The 26,380-nt window shown below is 47.9% G+C and overlaps 2 protein-coding genes across 2 annotated transcripts; both read left to right on the top strand.

The window, feature by feature from the left end:
* The first annotated feature begins 1,726 nt into the window (after nucleotides 1-1,726).
* Nucleotides 1,727-8,096, top strand: LOC113405331 (fructose-bisphosphate aldolase B). Its single transcript, XM_029914340.1, has 8 exons — nucleotides 1,727-1,848; nucleotides 2,151-2,362; nucleotides 2,932-2,986; nucleotides 4,767-4,927; nucleotides 5,187-5,270; nucleotides 5,916-6,090; nucleotides 6,661-6,860; nucleotides 7,532-8,096. The coding sequence occupies exons 1-8, from the start codon at nucleotides 1,737-1,739 to the stop codon at nucleotides 7,625-7,627; spliced, it is 1,095 nt and encodes a 364-aa protein (XP_029770200.1). The 5' UTR covers nucleotides 1,727-1,736; the 3' UTR covers nucleotides 7,628-8,096.
* A 5,419-nt stretch (nucleotides 8,097-13,515) lies between these two features.
* LOC113405377 (39S ribosomal protein L50, mitochondrial-like) lies at nucleotides 13,516-15,481 on the top strand. Its single transcript, XM_026646558.1, has 2 exons — nucleotides 13,516-13,601; nucleotides 14,942-15,481. The coding sequence occupies exons 1-2, from the start codon at nucleotides 13,516-13,518 to the stop codon at nucleotides 15,330-15,332; spliced, it is 477 nt and encodes a 158-aa protein (XP_026502343.1). The 3' UTR covers nucleotides 15,333-15,481.
* Nucleotides 15,482-26,380: the final 10,899 nt, after the last annotated feature.

The following is a 26,380-nucleotide window of genomic DNA, read 5'->3' as shown; positions in this document are numbered from 1 at the left end:
CAGGACCTGGATCTCAGAGGTGTGATCACAGGGCTATACAGTGTAAGCATTACTGTAGAATACCGGCATACTTCTCGATAAAGGCCTCTAGGAAGTATTTTTTTCTGGGACAGATATACTTCTCATTGTCCACCCAAAGAACAAACCCAAGCTGTCAGGTGTGTTCTCCTTCCTTATCGAAACCTTAATAAGATCATACACCACCCTCAGCAAAAGACAGAATCTAACTCTCACTCAGGTGAAATTCTCAGCTGGTGAATCTCAGCCACAGCCTGATAAAATAGGAATGGATTAGGATCCATTTGCAATCCAAGATCTTGTCTAGAGTAGGATTAATTCATCTCACATTTGATTTGCTTTCCCGTGAAACAGCTAACACCTCATGCAGTTCTGAGAGGAGCCCCAGGCATACAAATTATAGACACACAGCAGGAAAGAAGGGGTGAGAAAGCATTGAGCCATACAAGCAAATACCTACAAGGCAGGCGAGGGAAGAGGAGGAGGGTTAGCAGACAGTGTACCCCATGTGGGAGATAAGAGAGAACTCTTAGTTATTTAGGAGCAAAGTATCTAATCTGCTTTACAAAGAACTTTGCAAGTCAGCAATTAATGTGTGTTACTTTGTCCCATGTTTTAATGATTTAACTACAGGCTTGGTGGAATTCTTTTTTTTTTTCTTCAAATTTTGAGCGATAATATCAACATTTATCTTAAAAGATTTTTATTTTATTTTATCAATTTAAATTTTCAGTTGGGGGAAATTATGAAGGGGAGGGGTCAGAATTATTTAATGACTGTAGATGTTGAGATTCAAAAAGTTAAAGCTTTATAGCTGTTAACATGAATTGTCAATATCACGTCAAAATATGCAAAGTACGTATCCTTAATTCAAACTCTGAAGCTCTCAAGCATCATTTTTCTTGCTTTGCCGATCTGTAAATTTTTATTATTATGTCCGGAAATATCTTTTTGTCAGTTTCTGTGTGTCCAGTGAAATTGACATTTACGGATACAAAATCTAATCCTTCCAAGCCTATTTACTGAACTGCCTTTGGGCTCTGAGCACGTCCAGTTATATACAAAAATCCACACTTGGATTCCTTTCCCAAGGGGGCTCAGTGAGGACATTTAGCAGTAGCTGCTGCAGTCTACCCTGCTGTCATGTGAAGACAAACTGCAAAAGAGAAGAACCTGCTGGAATGGGCCATTGTTGCCACCTCTGGGGGAAAAGGAGACTGAACTGGTATTTTTTGCACCCACCTGGAATGGCATTTACAAGGCAACCTCTGGGAGAGAAGAAGAGCCTGAACTGGATTTCAGTGCACACTAATGTGGATTCTCGTTCCCAGATCTGAAAGGAAGAATGGTCTAATGGTTAATGTACTGGAGCCTAGTGCTGCCACAGACATCCTGTGTGACTCTGGGCAAGTCACTTAGCCTCTCTGTGTCTCACTTCCCCATCTGCAAATGGGGATAATGGCACTTCCCTACCTCCCAGGAATAGACTGTGAGGCATTCCAATACTATGCTAAAGGAGGGGTGGGAGTGGTGGGGTCACATAAGTACGTAGCTAGATAGATGTCTGTAAGAATATAGAGAACCTCACTCCCACCAGAAGGAGATGCATGAGATTGTTGTGTCTGTATCCAATCAATGTGATTTTACAAACACTATCCACAGCATAACTCAGCTTGGAACAATGGGTGTCTCTATGTGTCTCCTCCAGAATAGCCATCATGACCCACCAGTTTCCAGCACTGACTCCGGAGCAGAAGAAGGCCCTGTCTGGCATAGCACAGCGGATTGTGGCTCCAGGGAAGGGGATCCTGGCTGCGGATGAGTCTGTGGGTGAGTTGAACAGTTATTGATATTTCTTAGTGTCCTTCAAGCCATGTTGCTTTTGAAATAATTTGAGATACCAGGCAGGAGTAAATGAATGCCCATCTTTCTTCAGGAGCGAGCTGTCCATCAGGGAAGGGTTGGGGTCCGTAGACAGAACTATGAGGGCATGGGCTGAGGAGAGAAGCCCAGGTCTGCACAGACACAGAAGGCCTAATTCTCAGTTACTCCATCCTTGCACTTATACAAGATAAGTGAAAGGACAATCATGCCCAATATCGTGTTCTCTGACCTTTGGCCCCTCTTGCTAGGTACTATGGGGAGCAGACTGCAGAGGATCAAGGTGGAGAACACAGAGGAAAATCGCCGCGCCTTCCGAGAGATCCTCTTTTCTTCAGATGCCTCCATCAATCAGAGCATTGGGGGCGTGATCTTCTTCCATGAGACCCTCTATCAGAAGGACAGCAGTGGAAAGCCATTCCCAGATGTCATCAAAGACAAAGGCATTGTGGTGGGAATAAAGGTGAATATCTCCAAGGGCCCTGCTGGTAGCATCAGCCCCGTGCCCAGTCCGGACTGAGCCGTGCCCAGGCAGGGATCTCGCTGATAAGCAATGCTCTTTTGTCATTCTGGCACCATTCTCTGCATTACCCCTGCAGCTAATGCTCCTGTACTATTAGCCAAGCCACAGCTACAGCCACTGATCCTGACCTGTTTTATCCAGCAAATCCCCCACCCCCTAGAGCTCTTGCTTCACCCTTCCATCCCCTTGTCCTCAAGATTCTTGATTCCATCCTCTCCAGTGACTCTCCCCAACTCCTAGAGTTCTTGGGTTGTTCCCGCCAACAATTCTGCTTCCCACTCCCAATGTTCTGTTTGTTCATTGTCATGCATTGTTCTCTTCTGCAATTTCCCCATTCCCCAGCACTTGTTTTCTGTTTCTTACTCTGCCCACCAAGGTCCTGCACCATTTGTTACAGTGACTCCTGCTGGCGAAGGCTGAGAAGTCTGTACTAGCTCTGGGTTACAGTGGCAGAAACTATACTGATCTGTTAATTGTTAACTCATCTTTCTTTCTGTGTACTTCCATAGCTAGATAAAGGAACAGCCCCGCTGGCAGGAACAAATGGAGAAACCACCATTCAAGGTGAGACATTTCCTCTAAGCCAGTGGTTCCCAAACTTTAACAACCTGTGAACCCCTTTCACTAAAATGTCAAGTCTCACGAACCCCCTCCTAAAAATGAATGTTTCCAGGGATTTTCTCCTTTACCTGAGTATAAATTATAAGAGCAGTGATGTTGGAAATATAAAATTTGTTTTTATGACATGCTTATTACACACTATTTATTAATTATTTATCATTACAGTATTTTGATTACATTATGAAAACAGCAACACTCTTCCAAGATCTCACTTTCGTAGCTTGTATCACTTTGAGTAAGCCTGTTATAAGACAAGGCTCCTATGCTTCATCAAGGAGTATCAGATGTGAAACAGTGTGAAGGTATTTAAGAAGCCAACTCAAAGAGTTCCTCCTACACAAGCATTCAGGTCTTGAGCAGTCCAGGCAAACAACGCAAGTTACAACAAAGCTTAAACTTGTTCTTCATAATAATTTAAAAAACAATACTAGCTGCCTATTTACTTTTAAAAACAGCAAAAAATATCTGCCTCCCTTTCCATTTCTTAGAAGGAGTCTTGAAGGTTAAATCTCCTCAGTGTGATAGATAGGCTTGCTTTGATCTGCTTAGCTCTTGGAAGTCCAGGGGCTCCGGGCTGCTGGCCCCATGCTGCCCAGGGTCCCTAGGGACAGCTCTGTCCGCCATTAGGGAATTTTTTCCCGAGAACCCCCTGTAACATTTCACAAACCCCCAGTGGTTCACGAACCCGTTTGGGAAACATTGCTCTAAGCCATTAAGAATGGGGCTGCATTTTCCTGACGAGGAGAATTTTAAATGACTGGAGTAGGGCTTAGCTATGGTTCTCAAAGTGAAAGCCATGTGGGGCAGGGAGAAGAAGGTGCACTACACAAGCAGCAGTGGCTGGAAGCATCGTGCTTGCAAAGAGCAGGAGTAAAATAGTACCTCCAAAGGCGCTGGAGGGTGGGAGGGGGGATATGTGCTCATTGGCACCCCTTGCTCCACACTTAGACACTTAGGTATAATGCACTCCTCCATCACCACAGCCCTCCAGATACCAGCCAGAATGCAGAGAGCAGCCTCCCACTGCCAAGAAACATCCCTTTTGGCTTGATGAGCACTGCCAGCAGCACCAGTGGCTGCAAGGTAATAAGTAGGCAGAAGGGTAGTAAGTTACAAGAGCTCTTTGTCTTGCTTCAAGGCATAAAACTGATCACCAACTGGGATCAGAAAGGATTTATCCCCTCACCCCACCCCCCACCCCAAGTTAACATTATATGGTTCTTCGTGTGTATTTTGGGGGATGCAATTAGATGGGAGTAGTGGTCGTTTCCCCCCTGAGGTATCAGGTTTTACAGTCAGAATCAGGAGATCAGATTTTATGTACTAATCCTCTGATTTTGTGCAGCAGTTCCCGTTTCTAACATTATGGGTCCTGCATTATTACTGTCCCAGAGGCTTTGCTAACCACAGATTATACCCAGGGTTTCCCTAGTTACCATCCTAGCGCTGTCAATTTAAGGAACCCCATTCCCTGAGGGCTATACTCTGAGCAGCTATTGCATTGGGCATGCACAGAGTGGAGACATTTTGCATGCCCCCTGGCTAGTCTGCACAAGGACCACAGGATAGCAGTCTCCAGGAGAAGGTAGGAGCTACAGGCCACCTGCATTGGCCCTGCATCCCCACCTCCACAGGGTTGCGTAGAGGACACAAAGTTCAGCCCCAATCATATAAATCTGGAGGCGCTAAATAAGGCACCTTCCTTTCCCTTTAATACCTGCAGGGCTGGATGGGCTCGCTGAGCGCTGCGCCCAGTATAAGAAGGATGGCGCTGATTTTGGCAAGTGGCGTGCTGTGCTGAAGATCACAGACACAACTCCCTCCACTCTAGCCATCCAGGAGAATGCCAACACGCTGGCACGCTATGCCAGCATCTGCCAGCAGGTATAAACTCTCAATGTGTGTGTGAAATAGTTCCCTCCCTTCCTGTGCTGTGGGAATAAGTTGTGCCCTTTCCTACTCTCCTTTGAAATAGTTCCCATGTGTTTGAGAGGAGGCCTCTTTGTCCGTCATGCTGAGAGAGTCTGTTGGTATCTTCTCTTTTCTGGTAGTTCTCCTTGCTTTACTACCCTTTTCTCAGGTTATCCCTGCTAGGGCAGTCTCTTGTCCAGACCTTCACTGACTTCTGTTTTTCCATTCTTAGCATGGGTTGGTGCCCATTGTAGAACCGGAGATCCTACCCGATGGAGACCATGACCTCCAGCGCTGTCAGTATGTTACAGAGAAGGTAAGATTCTTACCTACCAGACATGTCCCATTTTCATCAATCAGCATAATAATAATAATACTTAGCTCTTAAACAGAGCTTTGCATCCATAAGTCTCAAAGCACTTTCTTATCCCCATTTTACAGATGGATGGTGGGGTGGGGAAGGGAAGGAGGCACTGAAAGGTTAAGTGAGTTGTCCAAGGTCACACAGTAAGTGGCAGAGGTGGGAATAGTGCCCTAGCCACGAGGCCACCCTGTTTCCCTGCTGAGAAGGGCTCACCCTTCTAGGAGAAGAGGTATCATCCAGGTTTCCACTGCCATTCCATATTTTGTAACTTTCCCATTCCAGAGTAAGGTAGGTTTGAGGGGCTAAAGCTAAGAATTCCATGACTATGGAGAATGAATTCCTTTATCATCCCCGGGGACAAATACTTCTCCCTAGCAGGTTTGGTGGGCTTCTTGGTAAAGTGATGGAAGGGGGGCTGAAGCCCAGCCTGGATAAAACGTGGACAGTCAATTCCGCTCTCACCCCAGAAATAGGTTGTCCCTCTACAGCAGATTTGGAGACCTGGGTCCCTCTGGTGAATCAGTATGGGAGTGAAGCCCAGCATTGAGCGAACATGAATAAGCATTGAATGATCCTCCTGTTCTCATTGTTTCCCAGGTCCTGGCTGCTGTCTACAAGGCCCTGAATGATCATCATGTCTACCTGGAGGGAACACTGCTGAAACCCAATATGGTGACTGCTGGGCATTCCTGCCCCAAGAAGTACACCCCTCAGGAGGTAGCCATGGCAACAGTCACTGCCCTCCATCGCACTGTTCCTGCCGCTGTTCCTGGTAACTCATTCATTACTATCCATTGCTTCTCCATGCAGATTCAAGGATCATCCATCCAAGTGCCTCAAACGCTTATTGGGGTTGCTTGTAGGATCTATCGTGATCTGAAACCATCAAGTCTCATGTACTGAGGTGCAGTAAGACCTTGGGGGGAGGGGTCAGACCACAATGTCTCCCCTGTTTAGTCTAAGACATAGGTCTCCATTTGCTTCCATTTAATGACCTGTTCTGTTCCCAGGGGGCTGGGTTGTGTTGTTGTTGCATTGATAGATTTTAAGAGAATTTGTTGCATCTCCAGTTATGGACCAAATAGCAGACACCAGTGGTAGATTTGACTGGGCATCATATGCAATCTCACGGAGGACTGATAGGATACAATATCTATGGATATACAGTTGACCTAATTCTCTTCAGTCTCACCTACATGCCTTCTTTGGGAAAACCGTGATTTGTGATATGTGATTCTTTATGTTCCTGCTGCCTCCACTACAAGATTCTGCTTCATCTCAGGACATTAGAGTGAATCAGTGGTCTCTAAACTTATAACGTCTTTTTTTTTCCCTCCTGCAGGAATCTGCTTCCTGTCTGGAGGCCAAAGTGAAGAGGAAGCTTCTCTCAACCTCAGTGCTATCAACCAGTGCCCTTTGCCCAAACCCTGGAAGCTGACCTTCTCATATGGACGGGCTCTGCAGGCATCAGCACTTGCTGCATGGTCTGGCAAACCTGAGAACAAGAAGGCTACGCAGGAGGCATTTTGCAAACGGGCACAGGTATGGGACCTTCACTTCATCATCATGACTGAGCCGACGCCAGAGCTTCCAGTTCTAAGTCCAGGTCTTTAAAAGAACAATCACCCTACTTCAGAGAAATACTGTACAACACATGGTGTGATAAATGGGGACATGTTCCCCAAGTTTTAAAGATTCCTGTTGCTTTGATCCATCCTTGTGTTTCATGTTCATCCAAGGATGACGGCCCCACACACAGGTCTATCACAGGAAACTGCAGTGCAAGCTTCCCCTCAAAGCCCCAATAATAGTCCTCAAATCTATTCTGGAGACATCAGTAAGAATAAGTGGGTGGTTTATTCTCCTTACCCAGTCGATCTTCAGTCTCTTTGCTGAGACTGCCAACTAGGATGCTAATTAAAGGTAATTTCTGTGGACATTTTTACAATACGGGTAAATTTGTCTTTTATATAGGCCAACACACAGCTATCAGATAGCAATAACTTTTGATCACTAGCATTCTGCTTAGAAGTATAACAGTCTTTATCTTATCTGTTTCCTAAATTCTCCAATCCCCCTTGTAAATTTTGTTTGGGAATTCACAAAAGCACTCCCTATTTCCCTGTGTTCTTTATTTCTCCCTGTTTTTTTTTTTTTTTTTTTAATTTTCCTCTGCGTAACTAACTGTTTCTCCCTCCTTTTTGTTTTTTCAGATTAATGGGTTAGCATCCAAAGGACAATATATTGTCTCTGGAAAGAGTGATGCAGCTGCGAAACAGTCCCTTTTCACTGCCAGCTACACGTACTAGGGTGTGGGAATACACCACCACCCTGTCCCTCTAGGGGGACTGAAAAAGGAAAAATTCTAACCCCGTAAAGGAAACTGGAAATCATGTGGGTTCAAACTATGGGCTCCACTGCACACTTTAATCCTAAAATGTAGGGAGAAAATCAAATCATCTTATCCAAGAAAATGGTACCTGTTTTACAGACTTAGCCCCTACTGTCATTGATAATTTACCAAATCGCTCTCTCCCTGAGAGGGTTTTTACTTTGTTCTTTAGAAAGATGGGAATGCGGGCATCAATTCTCACCCCATGCCATCAATTTTCTCTGTTTACCAGCAAATAAAGCGCATGCCCCCTCCAAAACCACACTCTGCAGCTGGAGAGAGCACATTGGACTCCTGTATTACACATTCTAGATATTGTTTTCAATCTATGGGCTGTGAATAAAGCATCTGCAACTGTGAAATTATATGCAGCTGATACATTTTAATTGTGTGTGAAGGTTTAATTCTTTCTCACAAGTGCACATATACACCTTGGGCTTACTTTCAATTGCTTGTTGAATTTTATGTGTACAAACTAAACCAGACAAAATAACTGCCAATGAGATCAAAATCATATATTTAAAAAAAAATATGAAATTCTGCATTTCTGATAATGACTTAGAACTTGATCCTGCAATGTGAGTTCAGAGGGCCTTCAGGTAAGCTCAGGGTCCTGCCTGCGAGGCACAGCTTTCAGGGTCATAGCCATAGATAGTTAAAGCTACCTCCAAAGACTGTGTCCAGAGAATCCTTCTCTTCAAGTTTATGCTGAGCCTGGTGCATATTGGGACAGGACTTTGAGAGCTGAGTTAATGATGTGTGAATAATACCTAACTCTTACATGGCACTTTTCATACACAGATCTCAAAGCACTTTACAAAGGAAATAAACATTGCTATCCCCATTTCACAGACTGAGGAAACTGAAGCACAGAGACTTTAAGTGATTTGTCCAAAGCTACTCAGAACACCAGAAAGAGAATCCCCATCTCCTGAGTTCCCAGGCTGGACTCTATCCACTAGGTCCTGCTGCCTCTTAGATACTGATCCAGTGTGCACACCCTCTGTAAACTTGTAGTCACTGTCACATTCTGGGGTTCAATCCAGATGAGTGAGGGGTTGTATCACAGCCTGCCCTGTAACCCTGGATGCCTCACAATGCTTTGCTGTTGTACTTCTCAACCTGAGCTGCTCACAGTCTACCACCATGCAGGTCACACCCTGAGGGTCTGTATACAGCTACAGCCCTGGTCCAGCAGCTCTGACCCCAGCAGCCTGTCAGCAACACACCAGTCACACTCTGGCTTCCACCAGCCTTGGTTACTACTTGCAGGGTGACTCCCAGTCCCGCATTTTCCAAAATCAGGTAATCTGCACTGTCCAGCCCTTTCCTGGACAGTTCCGACATTAAAGGTTTGTTGCTCCTGTAAATAGTCAATATTCAACAGTTTGCTACTTTAACTGGAGTCACCAAACAGTTCAGTCTAAACACAGCATTGGATTGGTTTAGATTTAAAAACAATAAAACAGGTTTATTAACAAAAGAAGATAGGATTTTAAGTGAATTCAAGTATGAGAGAGAAAGTTAGAAATGGTTATAAGCAAATAAAAGTGAAAACACGCATCCACAAGTCTAAAACTTAATCTAGCAAGGCTTTGTTCAAGATCGCCTCTCTCACGCACAGTCCTCCAGCAAGATGGCGACTGACCCTTTCCTTGGTAAGGATCTCTCCCCAAGGCCCAAAGCTATTAGTGCCTTTGTTTTCTTAGGTGAAAGAGAGCGATTACTTGGAGTTCTCTGCTCCTTTCTTTTATAGTCTAGTGCAGGGGTAGGCAACCTATGGCACGTGTCCCGAAGGCGGCACGCAGGCTGATTTTCAGTGGCACTCACACTGCCCGGGTCCTGGCCACCGGTCTGGGGGGCTCTGCATTTTAATTTAATTTTAAATGAAGCTTCTTAAACATTTTAAAAACCTTATTTACTTTACATACAACAATAGTTTAGTTATATATTATAGACTTATAGAAAGAGACCTAAAAACGTTAAACTGTATTACTGGCACGCAAAACCTTAAATTAGAGTGAATAAATGAAGACTCGGCACACCACTTCTGAAAGGTTGCTGACCCCTGGTCTAGTGAACCCATGAAGTGGATTCTTCTGAAGATTACCCCTCAAAGCAAAGATTATTCAAACAGTAAAGGAGGCAATATGGAGTAGGGTGGTGAAGGAGGCATCTTTCTTCCCACCTGTGTTTGCAGAAATGCAAATTTGCTTCATCTTCTGTCAATTCCTCACCCTGCTATCTTGAGGACCCACTTTACTATTGATATGTAAATGGAGGTAAAACACACATTCCTCTGTTTAGGATAGACCTGTTTAACAACCTTTGCCTAGGCAGGGCTGTGTGGTTTTGAATGTGTGCTAATAACATTATACAGGGGGATTTCATAACTTCCCATATAATGCTGCTACACACATTTCACCAGGAGATTATTGACCAGCAAATTATTAGTTTTCAAATAATACCTCACAAGGCATATTTTGTACAAAGATTATTACAGTAGTGTGTAGGGTGTGACTATGGGGTGCTTTTGGTCACAGTCACCCTACGTAACTCATGGTTGTGTGAAATATAACAGTACCTTTCTTCCCCTAAAATATTAAATTTCTCTGCAAAGTGTTCCCAAGATTGAAAAACTCCTCTGCCACTCAAAAGTGAATGCTGCAACTGTTTTAACTGATGCTCCTCTGCTCGGCAGCCCAACCAAGAAGGAACGGTGGGCTAGAGTCAGCCCTGGAGTATGTGGTGATGTGTAATGCACTATCCTCATTGCCTGCTGGCTCTCTTCTAGGTACGCCAAGTAGGGACTTGTTAATCTAATGCATTGCTGAGTCAGTAGGCTGAACAAAGGGATTTAATGATGTGAGCGAGCACATGCACCACATGTATACCCATGAACCAAAGCATGGCTGATACTATAACAGCACCTCAGCATTGTCACTGTACTCACCCCCATCCTGAGCACCAAACAGGAGCTCCTGCACCCCCCCACACATTCCCACCTGTACCCCTCGCACCAAACAGGAGCTGCCCCAGGTAAGCGCTCCACACCCCCAACCTTCTGCCCCAACCCTGAGCCCCCTCCCTCACCCTAACTCCTGGCCAGACCCTGCAACCCTGTCAGCCACTCTCTGTGCAGACAGTATCACACCTGCCTAGGGCTCTGCAACAATCACACACTCTTATCCCACCACCTAGATACTTAAGAAATGCATAGGGGAAACTGAGGCACCCACACAGTATTCAGAGAAAACATTAAGAACATTCCCACTTTTCACACTAGAGGAAGGGCAGCTCAGTGCAGAGAGAGATGAAGAGAATGGGCTGGAACCAGGGAGAAGGTAGGTACCCGCTCTATGTGGGCAGGGTCCTGTTTACCCCCTCCCCACCTCTGCTGAGCTTGCAGTTTACCCCCAGCCCCTCCCTTGCTTCAGGGGCCAACCCTAGCTCCCGCCCCACTGTGCTTTTGCCCCTGGCCCCTGCCTCACTCCAGCTGGGGACCAATCCTTCCCCTCCCCCCACCATGCACCGCTGTCAGGGTGGATAAAAATCAATGATTTTTTTTTTTAAATCAAAATATCGGATTTTTTTTATTTAAATCTCATTTTTGTTGATAAAATGCTTTTTGAGGAAAAAACCTATCTAAAGATAGTTTTAATTAACATACATTATGTCTCATCATGGAATAGGGTTTATAAATTCTAATTCTATAGTATGAGACACTATATTCATATAATGTTTAAGAAAAGTTTTGTAAATGAGTTCCAATAGTTCATGGATTGGGGACCCAATTTTATGGGATTCCACAGGCTTCTGTATAGATTATTTAGGTTAATCTTTCTATCCACCCAATGGGACTCAATGCTCAGTCTAGAAGATACTATCAGGGATGCTTAGTTTTGCATTTCTCAAACTTTGAATTTGTGTCTCCAGAGCTAACATGCTTGTTAACAGCAAAAATGTTTTTAAATAAATAAATAATATATAGAGGTGAGAAATAACAGACCTCAATGCTATTGTCCCTCTGCAAATTTGTGTACACAGAGTCAATCCCTTACCTCTCTGTAAAAGTGAAAAGTTTCAAAAAGTTCAATGAATAGAAGATTGTTGGGGGCGGAATAGATCTGGATAAGGAGAAGGAGTCTGGAGATAAATGTAAGAAGCGAGGGAACATATGCTTTTTTGTTAAAATATTATGTTTGCTATTGAAGAAAAAAATCCAGAATACTTAATGTTGTTGTTTTAGTTAAATAAAACAATTTAAATGTCTGTCTGGTGATGTTCTCCTCCTAATACAGCATGGCAAGAAAATCCTCCAAATATTAATGATTAACCTGTTGAATTGCAGATAGTTCATCTCCCAATGACTTCATAAATATCTGCTTCAATTACCTTTGGTAAATGAAATAACCAAACAATCATTCATTTTCTGATGTAGCTGTAAAACTCATCTGAAAAGTTTTCAAAATAAACCACTGTTTAAAAATGTATAGTGTGTACCTTCTAAAAATGAAACCTACATCTATCTCTGTGTTGTGAAAAATATGTATTAAGGTTATAACAACCAACAAGAATGCACTTTTACGTAGGAAACCATGATTAAATAGAGTCTTCCTGACTAGAGATTTAAATCATCATTTAAATCAAATCCACCCTGCCCGCTGTGCTCTTGCCCCTGGCCCCTTCATTCCCCAGAGGGGCCCACAAATATGTTTGGTGCCGGGCCCACAAAAAATTAATCCGGCCCTGTCTGGATGTGGTGTTGTGTCTCATTTAGTGGCACCGAGACCACTTAGAGAGAGAGGTAAAATGAGTCTGCTCTACAGCCTTAACTAACAGCCAGTTGGCTTTTAGCTCATGCACTGAGGTCCCAGGTTCGATCCCGCCTGCCGACGCCCGGGGTCTGTCAGCATTACACAGATATACACCTACATGTATATGTGCGCATGTAGGTGTGTCTGACATGTGCAGTGGGAATACAAGTGTGTCTATTCGTGTATAGATGTGCATAGGCGCTGACTTCCCCTCCTTCCCACGGGTGCTCAACCCCCCCCTTCCCCTGCCCCCACTCCACCCCTTCCATGATGCCCCGCCCCTTCCCCAAAGTCCCCATCCCAACTCCGCCCCCTCCCTGCCAATATTCCAACCCCTTCCCCAAATCCCCACCCCGGCCCTGCCTCCTCCCCCGGTTTGGCCGCGGCTGGGAGGTAGGCGGAGGAGCAGGGACGCAGCGCGCGTGGGGGGGGTGTTGGAGCGGCCTATGCGGATGTGTGTATAGCTATTTACACATCTGTGCACATACACCTGTGTGCGGTTTGCATGTCTCCATGTATGCGTGTGTAGCTGTTTGTGCACACGCATGTCACTGGCACGGCAGTGGGGCTGTGCGCTCTATGGCCCTGCTGTGGGTGCTGCTGCCCTGCAAGGCCCAGGGTGACACGGAGGCCCAGGGGGCCGCTTCCCCTCCAGCTGGGCCACCAGCAGCAGCTCCCCATGGGCGCGGATAAGGCCACGTCCCGGTTTCTATGGCAACAAGCGCCCCGGCAGCCGCCATGTGGAGACTCCGCCCACATCATCCGGGCCTCATCCCGCTCAGCTCCACCCAGTGCACGACCCGCCGGAGGCCGCAGCCTCGCTCTCGCCTCGACGCGAACTACATCCCCCAGAGCGCGCCGCGGTGCCGCGCCGCGGCCACGTGACGGACATCCCATGACTACACTTCCCATGAGGCAGCGCGCGCTCCCGGAAGCAATCCTACCTCTCCCGTCGTGCCTCGGGCAGTCTGTCTGTGTCGTTTCCAAGATGGCGACCTCCTGCGGGCTCGTGCGTGCCTGGAGGCGGCTGAGTCTGGGGGTCCTGCCGCGCAGGGCATTATGGGACGGCCTGAGGTAACCCCGAGGGAAGCTCCGTGGCCGAGTTATTCTCGGCCCCACCCCCCCCCGCTGAGGCGCCCGGTGCTGGACCAGGCCCGGAGTGGGGAGGGAGGCGGCTTGGGGCTGGGCTGCGGCCTGAGTGCTCCGCCTGCCCCTCGGGGTGCGAGCGTCTGCCGCGCCGGCCTCGTTCCAGCCTTCAGCGCCGGCTTCCCTGTTCCCCGCCCCGCCCCGCCCCTCGCCGCGTGGGTGCGCGCGGCGAGCTGACGGTTGGCCCTGCTCGTGCACGCGCTCGCTCGCCGCGAGCTGTAGCGCGCTTCCTCGGAGGGGGGGGGGCGAGTACGGCTCCCCCTGACAGCGCCGGGCACCTAGTGGGCACGGCTTAGCCCTGCTAGCAGTGCCCGCGCCGGAGCCGCCGTGCTCGCCGAGAGCTCACCCACCCCAGCTTGTGCTGTAGACTTAGGGCCTGTCTACACTGCGACACGGTCGACAAAACTTTTGTCTTTCATGGGTACTTTAAAAAGCCAGCGCTCTCCCCCCCCCCCCCCCCCGCGAAGGGCAAAAGTTTTGCCGGCTGGCTTTGTCCCGCTGACAAAGCGAACGCCGCTCGCGGGGATGGAAGTATTTTGTTAGCAAAAGTGCCGACACAATACTGTCAGGACGCGTTTACGCCCACTGACGTTTAGCGACAAGGCTGTGTCGATGCAGCCTTGTCGCTAAAAGCTGCGTAGTGTAGACAAGCTAGGGTGACCAGACAGCAAATGTGAAAAACCGGGACGGGGTGGTGGGTAATAGGAGCGTATCTAAGAAAAAGACCCCAAAATCAGGACTGTTCCTATAAAATCGGGACAGCTGGTCACCCTAAGACAAGCCGTCAACTATAGACTCCAAGGGTAGGGTAGATATACCCCCCAGGGTCCGGCTACCCGACAGCTGCTACGCTAGCACAGCACCCCACAGTCACTGTGAGCACCTCCGTCTGAGGCCTCACAAAGATGCTGTGAAAGTGCAGCTTACTACTGTTATGAAGCAACAGCAGGATAGGAGTGAAGCACTTCCTGGCCTGTTTGACTGTGGCAGTGGTACTTGCTCTGTGAATATTATTGAAGGTGGCGTTCTGGAAAAAGCTGGGAACTAGGCTCAGAGTGCTAATGTTTGTATTGAGTGTATATGCAAATCAGCGAAGGAAACAGCTTGCTCTGTCTTCAGTGCAGGCATGTGTAAGAGCTATCAAATTATGGTAGTGAAACCAAAAATGAGTGTGAATGGGGGGAGGAGGGGAATCTAACCTAAATGGAAAAGGACACTTCAATTCAGTAGCAGCTGGGAGATTTAAAATACTTCCTTCTGATTAACAGGAAGAAGGTGAGAGAACCAGAGGTGGTTGAAACAGCTGTTCTAGTGAAAGAACCACCCATCCTGGTATGTCCCCCACCACGCAGTAGGAAGTACCTTCCCCCAGAGGATCTCCAGAGTCGTCTTGAGTCTCATGTCAGGGAAATCTTTGGACCCTCACTCTCTGAGGACTGGCAAAAGGCCTCACTAAAAGAAAGCAAGTTAAAGTATCGCCTGCTGGCGCAACTGGCTGCAGAACTAGGCCATGCGGTCCCCAATTCACGACTCCACCAAATGTGCACTGCTGGGGATGTCTTAGCTTTCTACAGCACGCAGGTCAAAGATGCCTCAAAATTTGATGAGCTATGCACTGCAGAGCTGCCTTCAAACCTAAAGATTATGTGGGAACACTGAGTCATGCCAGAGAAGAGGGATGACTTCTGGGATGATGTCTAAGCGACATTCATCATGGTGATGGTCTACACATCATATACTCCGTTGGGAGTTCATTTAAATGTCTTCAGATTTCAAGGACACGGCTTACTGCTTCCAAAAAAAAAAAAGCTTTTGTTATGATGCAACAGTGACAGCTGGTCAGTAAAGAGAACAACATTTGTATCCCCTCTATTCCAGGCCATGCTCCTTATTTAAGGGTACAGCAACACTGCAAAAACAAACTAGCAGATAGTTTCAGAGACTGGGTCAACTGACTCAGGCTTATAGTAGGAGGCTCAGACTCAGGGCTGTATGTCTCTTTTGCTGTGTTGACATACCCTACGAGTAATAGAGGTTGAGGATAAACAAAGGGCACTGATCCTTGCATCACTGTAAACTTCATTACGGGAATCGGTATTGCATAATGGGGTTTAGTGACCTTGCCATATACATGATGTAGAGAGAGGCGAATATTGAGGGAATTTGTCAGACTTATTCATGTCTGCTGGAGCTAACAGATTGTGGAGGAGGGGTGGGGAAAAAGTCACCCTTTCCCTTTCTCCAGTGTATCTTGTAACAGTCAGCCTTCTCTGGATGGGGTGGAAATGTAGGTCCTATCAGCAATAGCACAATCAAAGCAATTCCAGATGCACAGTCCTCAAATCCATTAGGTGTAGGGTGTTTAGATTACAAATTGGCTGCTCTTGAAGAAAGTGCTGTGTGGATGTACCAAAACACACAACTGGTTGCTTTTAGACAATGAGCTCTAGGCTAACTCAAAACAACCATTGTCTTAAGTTAACATTTTCAGGTATCACCAAGATTCAGTATAGCTATTACATTTCCTAGTTAAGGACCCCCACCATATGCTAGGAAACTGAGTTCTGTTCCCTTCAGCAGTTGTTTATTACAGTTCTCTCTATTCAGAAGTTTTCCTTACCACAGTGTAAGTGTTTCTCCAATAGTTTGAGTCAGCAAGGGTAGACAGTGGCGGTGATTTGATGTACATACCCATCAACGACGTATGAAACAAAAATGGAAACCTTTTGTAAGGAAATGTAAAATAAATGACAAGGTGTGGAAATGTACTGGTATTGATTATGTGTGACTTCGGTCTTTCACAGACAAGTTTAAGTGCAAGGGTGGTCATCTGTGGGTATGTGTGAGCATGGGTCTGGGGGAGGATGAATGTATCTACACCATCACACATGGTAAACCTGGGTGGATCCCTTTGGGTAGGAGGCATTTACAGGAACTTGTATTAACAGATAATGCAGCATTGTGGAGCAGGCATAGAACAGCTTGGATTCTCATGTTCTAGGACTTTTTTTTTACTTGAGTGCAAACATATACGTTGTGTCATAAGTTTTGGAGTACAGTGGGGAGCTTCCACTTTCAATTGCGGATTCCTGTTACAAAGGTTATTTTGTTGCTTTAATCAACAAATTTCATAGTTATTACTTTATCACAATTCCCCAAAATTTACTAGGGAACTCATACTCCCAAGTGCATCTTCCCTTCCCAGTCCAGAGGAGTTCCAGCTTTGCCGCATGGTGATTCTTTTAATTGTTTAGGACGACACTTGAGTAGAAACAATGCTACTTCTGGTAGCTATGTATGTGGGTGGGCTGGGAGAGGTATGTAGAAGAGTTAACTCACCATAGGTGCATCCCTTTGTGACTGGGCATGGCATAGCAGGCTCTCCTCTAGCACCTTATGCTGACAATCACTCTGGTCCTTGCACTGGTCTCCCTCTTCTTGTACCTCCGCTCTCTAGTCAGGTCACATTTAGTCCTGCCCCTTCCAGGGTAATAGGAAGTCTAACAAATAAATATGTGATCCTTCCAGCCAGTCTGCCACCATCAATTCAGGGCCCAGTAGTCCATTCACTCTTTTCTCAGGGTATCTAGTAGTCCATATCACCTTAGAGGCTTCACACCACCTTATCAGGTGAACCCAGGCCTGCTTTCTACACTAGGTTCTAATCCAGGGACCCTAGGGCATGCAGTCAAGGTTCACTCCACCAGACTTATTGCTACTATCCTTCCTACAAAGCCTTTCCCTGGGCTTTCTCCTCACTGTGAAAGAACCTTCTCTTTCCCTCTAGGCCTCTTCACTGCCTACTGCCAAGAAAATGATTGCAGAGTTTCTCCCTATAGCCCCTTCTGTTCCAAACTTCCTCTGTTTATAGCTCCTCCCCAGCTAAGCTTCATCATTAATTAGGCCTGGCCCACTTCCAGGTGACACTCAGGTCCACATTAACCCTTTCTGAGCCAGGGCAGGGTATACACTGCATCACATTTAGAAGAGTTGACTCAGCACAAGCACACTTCTGGAGATACCCATGTTATACTACAAGTTAGGAATTGTAAACGCATCATAGGAGATTAGAGTTGGAAGAGACCCCAGGAGGTCATCTAGACCAACCCCCTGCTCAAAGCAGGACCAACCCCAACTAAACTATCCTCTCATAAACTATGAAATCTTCATTAGTAATGCAAATACCCTTCATATCAGCACATAGCATAGTGCGTGTAAATAGAGGGCATGTAGCAAACCCAAAATAAATAAATCTGCCCATAATTTGTGGGAGGCAGGAAATGGTTGTGGGCTGATTCATAGAGTCCAAGGCCGGAAGGGAGCATTGTGCTCATCTACTCTGACTCCTATATAACACAGGCCATAGAACTCCCTCAGAATAAGTCCTACAGCTCCAATAAGATGAAGAAACCACAAAGGCATTGTTGGGTCCTTAATAACTGTGTTTACTAACTACAGGCTTAGCTATATACAGCCTACTGCACTAGCAGCATCTAAAACAGAGAACGTGGTGAGTGTGACTAAACAATTTACATAAGAATGGCCATACGAGGTCAGACCAAAGGTCCATCTAGCCCAGTATTTTGCCTTCTGCCAACGCCAGGTGCCCCAGAGGGAATGAACAGGACAGGTAATCATCAAGTGACCCATCTCTTGCCCATTCCCAGCTTCTGGCAAACAGGCTAAGGACACCATCCCTGTCCATCCTGGCTAATAGCCATTGATACACCTATCCTCCATGACCTTATCTAGTTCTTTTTTGAACCCTGTTATAGTCTTGGCCTTCACAACATCCTCTGGCAAGGAATTCCACAGGTTGACTGTGCACTGTGTGAAAAAATACTTCCTTTTGTTTGTTTTAAACCTGCTGCCTATTACATTTACATTATGCCTCTGTAATAAAGATGTTCTAAATACTGGAGTCTTATTAGTGGTTCCTTGTGAGTCAAGGTTGCAAGTACCTTGAAAAAAGTATTGGAATGGAGAATGACCAAATCCCATAGGGTTTCTCATATTTTTATGAAATGCCCTAATTTCAAGGAGACTAAAGTACATGATAAACTATGTATCTATAGCAGAGGTGGGCAAACTACAGCCCGCGGGACCCTCCTGCCCGACCCCTGAGCTCCTGGCCTGGGAGGTTAGCTTCCGGCCCCTCCGCAGCTGTTCCCCCTCCCCCTCCCCCGCAGCCTCAGCCCGCCCCACTGCTGGCGCAATGCTCTGGGTGGCGGAGCTGCGAGCTCCTGGGGTAGCACCACTGCAGAGCAAACACATAAAAAAAGGTGCCACTGTCTTGACTGGCCCAAAAGAGTGCATTTTTCAATCAAGTTAGCTCAGTTAAGCTAGTTTTTAGCACAATAGAAAAGCTCTCTGAAGACTCGTTAAGATGCAGGCCAACACATCTGAAGCCACAAGAGCTCTCCTCGCAGTTGCTGTAATTAAATAAAAATATGTATTTATTTTAAAATGTGTCCAGAAGGCTTGTGATAGGTGTTAAAAGCTGGCCTGCAGAATCATTAGCCCCTCCCTCGTCTCTGTTCTGAAGAGCAAAGAGTGTTCAGGGTAGGGAAAAGGGTCATTGTGTCCCCCTGAAGCTGTGAGGGAGGAAAAATTAAAAGCCCTTTCAACTGTGGGTACAGGGAGAACTGAAGACAGCAGGGGGGGATAAAGGGTAACCTTTGGTTAGAGTAAAACCAAGTGAAGAGATTTTTGGTGTACGTACTTTTAAAAAAAACCTCACACACTTTACTTTAAGCCTGTTCCACTGTACTTGCCAAAGGAAAGAAGAGAAACCTCACACACTGCCTCTAGACTGGAAATCCTCATGTCTCATACTTCTTGAGTTTCGCTGGTGCTGCTGATGCAGTCGTGAGTTGTCCATCAGGTGACATTTGCAGGCATTTTTCCATGTCTGACAGCAACAGGGAGCCACAAAAGATTTCGGAGAAGTAAGCCTCTGGGGCCTTGGCTACACTTGCAGATGTACAGCGCTGTGAGTTAAACCTGACTTTGTGCAGCTGAGTAGGGAAAGCGCTGCAGTCTGTCCACACTGACAGCTGCCCAGCGCACTGTCGTGGCCACATTTGCGGCAATTGCAGCGCTATTGGGAGCGGTGCATTATGGGCAGCTATCCCACAGAGCACCTTTTCCCATTCTGGCGCCGTGGGTTGTGGGAAGGGGGCGTGGGTGCGGGGGATTCTGGGTCCTGTCCCAATGCCCCGTGATGCATCGCTTCACATCCCAGAAATCCCTTTGTTTCCGTCCACCTTTGGCGCCATCTTTCAACGGTTTCTGTGCAGCGCGATCTGTCTGCGGGAAATGGAGTTCGAACTGCTGAGGCGTATGCTGACGAGTCTCGCCAGCACGTCACGTGTGGCTGTCGAATTATTCCTTAAGATCCAAAGTGACAGTGAGAGTGAGGATGAGGAGTCCGACGATGCTATCGAGCCGCGTAACGCGTATGACACGAAATTGCTTGTGGCATTCACGGACATGCTCAGCACCGTGGAACGCCGCTTTTGGGCTCGGGAAACAAGCACCGAGTGGTGGGATCACATCGTCATGGAAGTCTGGGATGACGAGCAGTGGCTGCAGAACTTTCGGATGAGAAAAGCCACTTTCATGGGACTGTGTGAGGAGCTTGCCCCCACCCTGCGGCGCAAGGACACGAGATTGAGATCTGCCCTGCCAGTGGAGAAGCGGGTGGCTATTGCAATCTGGAAGCTGGCAACTCCAGACAGCTACCGGTCGGTCGCAAACCAGTTTGGAGTGGGAAAGTCGACCGTTGGAATCGTGTTGATGCAAGTTTGCAAGGCCATTAATTGCATCCTACTCAGAAGAACCGTGACTCTGGGTAACGTGCAGGAAATAGTGGATGGCTTTGCACAAATGGGGTTCCTTAACTGTGGAGGGGCCATAGAAGGGACGCGCATTCCTATTCTGGCACCACCCCACCTAGGATCTGAGTACATTAATTGGAAGGGGTATTTCTCTATGGTTCTCCAGGCGCTTGTGGATCACCGTGGGCGTTTCATTGACATTAGCACAGGCTGGCCCGGAAAGGTGCATGACGCACGCATCTTTCGGAACACTTGGCTGTTCAGGAAGATGCAGGCCGGGACTTTTTTCCCAGAGCGGAAGATCACGGTAGGGGAAGTTGAAATGCCCATTGTGATCCTTGGAGATTCCGCTTACCCGTTAATGCCGTGGCTCATGAAACCCTACACAGGACCCTTGAGAGCAGCAAGGAACTGTTCAACTACAGGCTGAGCCGGTGCCGAATGACTGTGGAGTGTGCCTTTGGCAGTTTAAAGGGCCGCTGGCGATCTCTACATGGGAAGCCGGACTTGGCCGCAAACAGCATCCCCGCGGTTATATCCGCGTGCTGTGCCCTCCATAATATTTATGAAGGGAAGGGTGAAAGATTCACTCAGGCATGGACCTCCGAGGTTCAACACCTGGAGGCTGAATTTGCACAGCCAGAGAGCAGGGCTATTACAGGGGCCCAGCGCGGGGCTGCAAGGATTAGGGATGCCTTGAGGGAGCAATTTGAGGCTGAAAACCAGCAGTGATATCTGGTACCCTGCACGGGAGTGAAGTGCAGTAGTTCCAATCTTTAGGAATCAGTTTCTGCTAAGCAGACTTGCAGTGCCTGTTTATTTCCTGGGCTAAGGAGTCTTTTACTTTATGCAATAATAAAGAATGTTTTCAAAGCCAAAGAATCCATTTATTGAAAAGAAACAAGGGGGTGGAGTGGGGAACGGTACAATCACAGATTCGCGTATGTCCTGTCTGGTGTGCTGTGCAGTGAGTGCTGCACTTCAGGACAGCTATACTGCATGGTGATGGGGGTTGAATGCAGAGGGTAAGGGTCGTGGTTTTCAGGGCTGGGTGGTGAAGATACTGGTGTTGGAGGCAGCGGGTGGCGTGAAGAACACGGAAGTTGGGGAAAGGGGGTTGGAGGTGACAGTGGGGCACAACGAAAAGAGTTTTGGGACAAGGGCTGTAGGGGGGTGGCGTTTGCGGTACTGCTCCTCTTTCTGCATGGCTACTAGCTCCTGGATAGTGTCTGCTTGGCGCTCCAGGATGCTTATGAGCCTATCAGTGCTTTGCTGCTGGTGCGCGGTGCTTTGCCGCTGGTGCGCTGCGTTTTCCTGGCGGATCCTGCTTTCTCTCTCCCTCCAGTTCTGTGCTTTCTCATTCTCTTTAATAGATTGCTGCATCACTTCTTGCAGCATGTCTTTGCTTTTTCGCGGTCTCTTTCTGAGTCTTTGCAGTCTCTGAGCAGGCGATAAGAGGGACGGCTGAGGTCTCAAGGTTGATGCAGCTGTATAGGCAAAATGCAACATTTAACAGAGGCAGCATTGTTTATACCAGACAGAGTAATGATTCCCCCCACACTTAAGGAGTAGAAAACACACAGAGTCTACACAATAGCATAATTTTCCCATCCGAAACAGAGCGCACACATCCCACGGGAGCCTCAAAATGGTGAGTAAGGGGGACTGATTGTTTCAGGGCTGTACTGTCCTCTGGGTTTCTGTGCCTTGGGGAGAGCCAACAGCTTCAGGGGGCACCTACACTGAACACTGTCCCAACATTTTCCACAGGAGTTCGTCCTGGACGATATCTCGCTGCTGAAGGTGACCTGGGAAGCAAGGGAGGGTCTTCTACTGCAATGCAGCTTCCGCCCTGGCCCATATGCAGCTTGCCTGTGTGTAGCAATGGTCCCCTCACGGCACAGTGGCACGGACACGTTAGCCTGGCTGGGACAAGGACCACAGTGGCTCTCCCGATAAACCTGCGCAAGCGCATTGCACACGTTCTGGATGAGACATTCACCAATTACCGCGATGTGATAAACCACATCAATGCACTATTCCGCATCTAGGCATGCATGCCTAACCCTCCTCTCTCAAAGAGCCTGCACCGAAAAAATTCCTTCCCGAAAAAAAAAAACGCTTACCAGGAACCTGCTCTTCTGTTTGTCCTCCACTAAGTACCGGCCGCTGCGACTGGCTACCTTCCTCCTGGCTCGAGAAGAGCTCCTGGCTGCATGGCTCCACGGATTCCGGGGTGTCAACATCCGGCCCACCACCATCACTCCCGTTTTCCTCCTCCTCCTCCTCCTCTTCCTCCTCCCCCCCCCCCCCACACCGGCTCTGAAGTGTCCATGGTGGTGCTCGGAGTGGAGGTGGGGTTAACCCCAAGTATCGCATCCAGCTTTTGTAGAATCGGCAGGTCGCAGGGGGAGCACCCGAGCGGCCGTTTGCGTCGCGGGCTTTGTGGTAGGCACTCCGCAGCTCCTTCACTTTAATCCTGCACTGCAGGGCGTCCCGGTCATGGCCCCTTTCCATCATGTCCTTTGATACCGTCCCGAAGGTATCGTAATTCCTACGGCTGGAGCGCAGCTGGGACTGGACAGCTTCCTCCCCCCAAACACTGATGAGGTCCAGCAACTCGCCATTGCTCCATGCTGGGGCTCGCTTGGCGCATGGAGGTATGGTCACCTGGAAAGATTCGCTGATAGCACTCCACGCCACGCCGGGCTAAGCAAACAGGAAGGGGATTTTTAAAATTCCCGGGGAATGTAAAGGGTGGGTCACATGGTTGGTTCCCTGAGGCCAGGGCAGTAGAGTTTGAACTGATGACCAGAGTGGCTAGAACAGGCATTGTGGGATACTGCCGAATAATTCTGGAGGCCATTCACAGTGCATTGGGCGGCCACACTGGCGCCGCAGCGCTGCAGCGGCAGCGCAATACTCGCTATTCCTCTCGGAGAGGTGGAGTACATGCAGCGCTGCAACCACGGAGATACAGCGCTGCAAATGCCTTGCCAGTGTGGACGGGGAGTGAGTTACAGCGCTGGGGGAGCCTTTACAGCGCTGTAACTCGCAAGTGTAGCCAAGGCCTGTGTGAGATTTCTCCTTTTCCCTGTTGGCTGCGTAGCGTTTCTCAGTTCAGCTAATTATATCAACGCTCGGATACAAACTCACCAAAATAGCTGGAGCCCTGCAGAGAAATCACTGGCTTCTTTAAATAATCCAAGCAGGGGAGGAAGAGGATAAAAACAGCACTGTTGTGCCACCTCCTACTGATAATGGTCACTGCAAGACAGTGAGACAATGTTGCTCTATCCAACTAATGTTGCTAATTAGGGTGTGGCTTCCAGAGACTTCAATGGGATGAGAGGCTACCCAGAGAGGTTAATTCCATGAAGGAGCTGCAGTACCTCAAGCCAATTGTTAGCATAACAAAGGGCTCTATTTATTGCCCAAAGGGTAGAGCAGTTCTTACCATAATTATCAGACAAAGATGCAGGACTTAAGATTTTACATAATCAAAAGGTACTCTCCCAAAAGCCAGAGGCAGAGCGACCAGGGGGCTGCAGACAGGGGAGTTTGAGAGGGAGAGCAAGAGTTCCCGCTGCTGAACAGGCTACCAGGTGAGTGTGAGAGTACTGCTGCTGGTGTGAGTGAGTTTGCTCAACTGTTTGAATTTTAATTTTGATTCTGATTTCAGGTGACTTCAGTTTCAGCTGCTGTGGCAGTTGGGACTGAGTGCCTGACCCTGTTCCCTTGATTGCCTTTGATTAGCCTTCCCCAGTGTGACTCACGAGGGGGTAGGCCTGACCTAGGCAAGCAGGCTTTAAAAGCCAGAGGCAGAGCGACCAGGGGGCTGCAGACAGGGGAGTTTGAGAGGGAATTTGACAGAGGGTGGCCTATGATGGTTAGGAAGACCCACAACACCTGTGCCAGCACTGCTTCTGTCTCCTCCGACTGCACCTGTAGCCAGACAGAGCGCCTGAACATGGATGCTTCTACCCAGATCCTGGTGTGGTTTTGCAGGGACTGTGACTTGCAATTCCCACTTACTGATACCCAGGCTGGGGGGACCATCCAATGTGAAAGGTGCCTGCTGGTGGAATCTCTCAGGCAGCAGGTGGGAGAGCTACAGGAGGAGGTGGCTAGGTTGAGAAGCATCCGAATCCACGAGCAATTCCTGGACAGTGTCCATGTGGAGACAGCTGAGGTAGCTGTCCCAGGACACAGGACTGCTGATACACCACTGGTGGAGGAGGAGATGGCTCAGGGTGGACACTGGCAGCTGGTTACTTCTGGCAGCAGGCAGTGCTCCACCCCTGCTCCGAACCCTCCCGCTGTGGTAATAGGTAACCGTTATGCTCTTCTTGATACAGGAGAGAAGGAATTGCCCCCTACAGCAGAGGAGGAGAAACCTCATACCCCTAAGGCTGGGAGGTCTGCTGCCACCACTGCGAATAGGAAACGTAGGGTAGTGGTGGTCGGAGACTCTCTTCTGAGGGGGACGGAGGCGCCCATCTGTCACCCAGACATTTCATCTCGAGAGGTATGCTGCCTGCCGGGGGCCCGTATCCAAAGTGTTACGGAGGCATTGTCGAGGATTATCCAGCCCTCTGACTACTACCCCATGCTACTCATCCATGTGGGCACAAATGATACCGCGAGGTGTGACACTGAGCAGATCAAGAGTGACTACAGGGCTCTGGGAGTACGGGTGAAGGAGTTTGGAGTGCAGGTGGTATTCTCTTCCATCCTTCCTGTCAAAGGTAGGGGCCTGTGCATAGACAGGTGCATCGTGGAGGTGAATGCCTGGCTGCGGAGATGGTGTCGCCAGGAGGGCTTTGGCTTCCTTGACCACGGGATGCTATTACAGGAAGGACTGCTAGGCAGAGATGATGTTCACCTTTCGAGGAGGGGAAAGACCCTATTTGGACACAGACTGGCTAACCTAGTGAGGAGGGCTTTAAACTAGGTTTGACGGGGCAGGTGAGCAAAGCCCACTGATAAATGGAGAACATGGAGACGGGTCGGAAATAGGAGGGAGCGTGGGCTATAATGGCAGAGAGAAAGTAGGGTCAGGGCAAAACTGGGAGGCAAGATCAAATCAGTACCTTAGATACTGAAGATACAAATGCAAGAAGTATGGATAACAAGCAGGAAGAACTATAACATTGTTGGCATCACCGAAATTTGGTGGGATAATACACATGATTGGAATGTTGGTGTGGATGGGTACAGCTTGCTCAGGAAGGATAGACCGGGGAAAAAGGGAGGAGGTGTAGCCTTGTATATTAAAAATGTACACACTTGGACTGAGGTGGAGACGGACATAGGAGACGGAAGTGTTGAGAGTCTCTGGGTTAGGCTAAAAGGGGTAAAAAACAAGGGTGATGTCATCCTAGGGGTCTACTACAGGCCACCTAACCAGGTGGAAGAGGTGGATGTGGCTTTTTTTAAACAACTAACAAAATCATCCAAAGCCCAAGATCTGGTGGTGATGGGGGACTTCAACTATTCAGATATATGTTGGGAAAATAACACAGCAGGGCACAGACTATCCAATAAGTTCTTGGACTGCATTGCAGACAACTTTTTATTTCAGAAGGTTGAAAAAGCTACTGGGGGGAAGCTGTTCTAGACTTGATTTTAACAAATAGGGAGGAACTCGTTGAGAATTTGAAAGTAGAAGGCAGCTTGGGTGAAAGTGATCATGAAATCATAGAGTTCACAATTCTAAGGAAGGGTAGAAGGGAGTACAGCAAAATAGAGACAATGGATTTCAGGGAGGCGGATTTTGGTAAGCTCAGTAGGGTTACCATATTCAAACATTTAAAAAAGAGAACACTCCACGGGGCCCCTTTCCTGCCCCCAGCCCCCCCCCCCCCC

The sequence above is a fragment of the Terrapene carolina genome, unplaced genomic scaffold, assembly GCF_002925995.2.
Source record: "Terrapene carolina triunguis isolate 2854851 unplaced genomic scaffold, T_m_triunguis-2.0 Scaffold35098, whole genome shotgun sequence".
NCBI classification, from domain to species: Eukaryota; Metazoa; Chordata; order Testudines; family Emydidae; genus Terrapene; species Terrapene triunguis.
The sequence above is the reverse complement of the archived record's forward strand: the minus strand, read 5'-3'. Positions and strand labels throughout refer to the sequence as shown.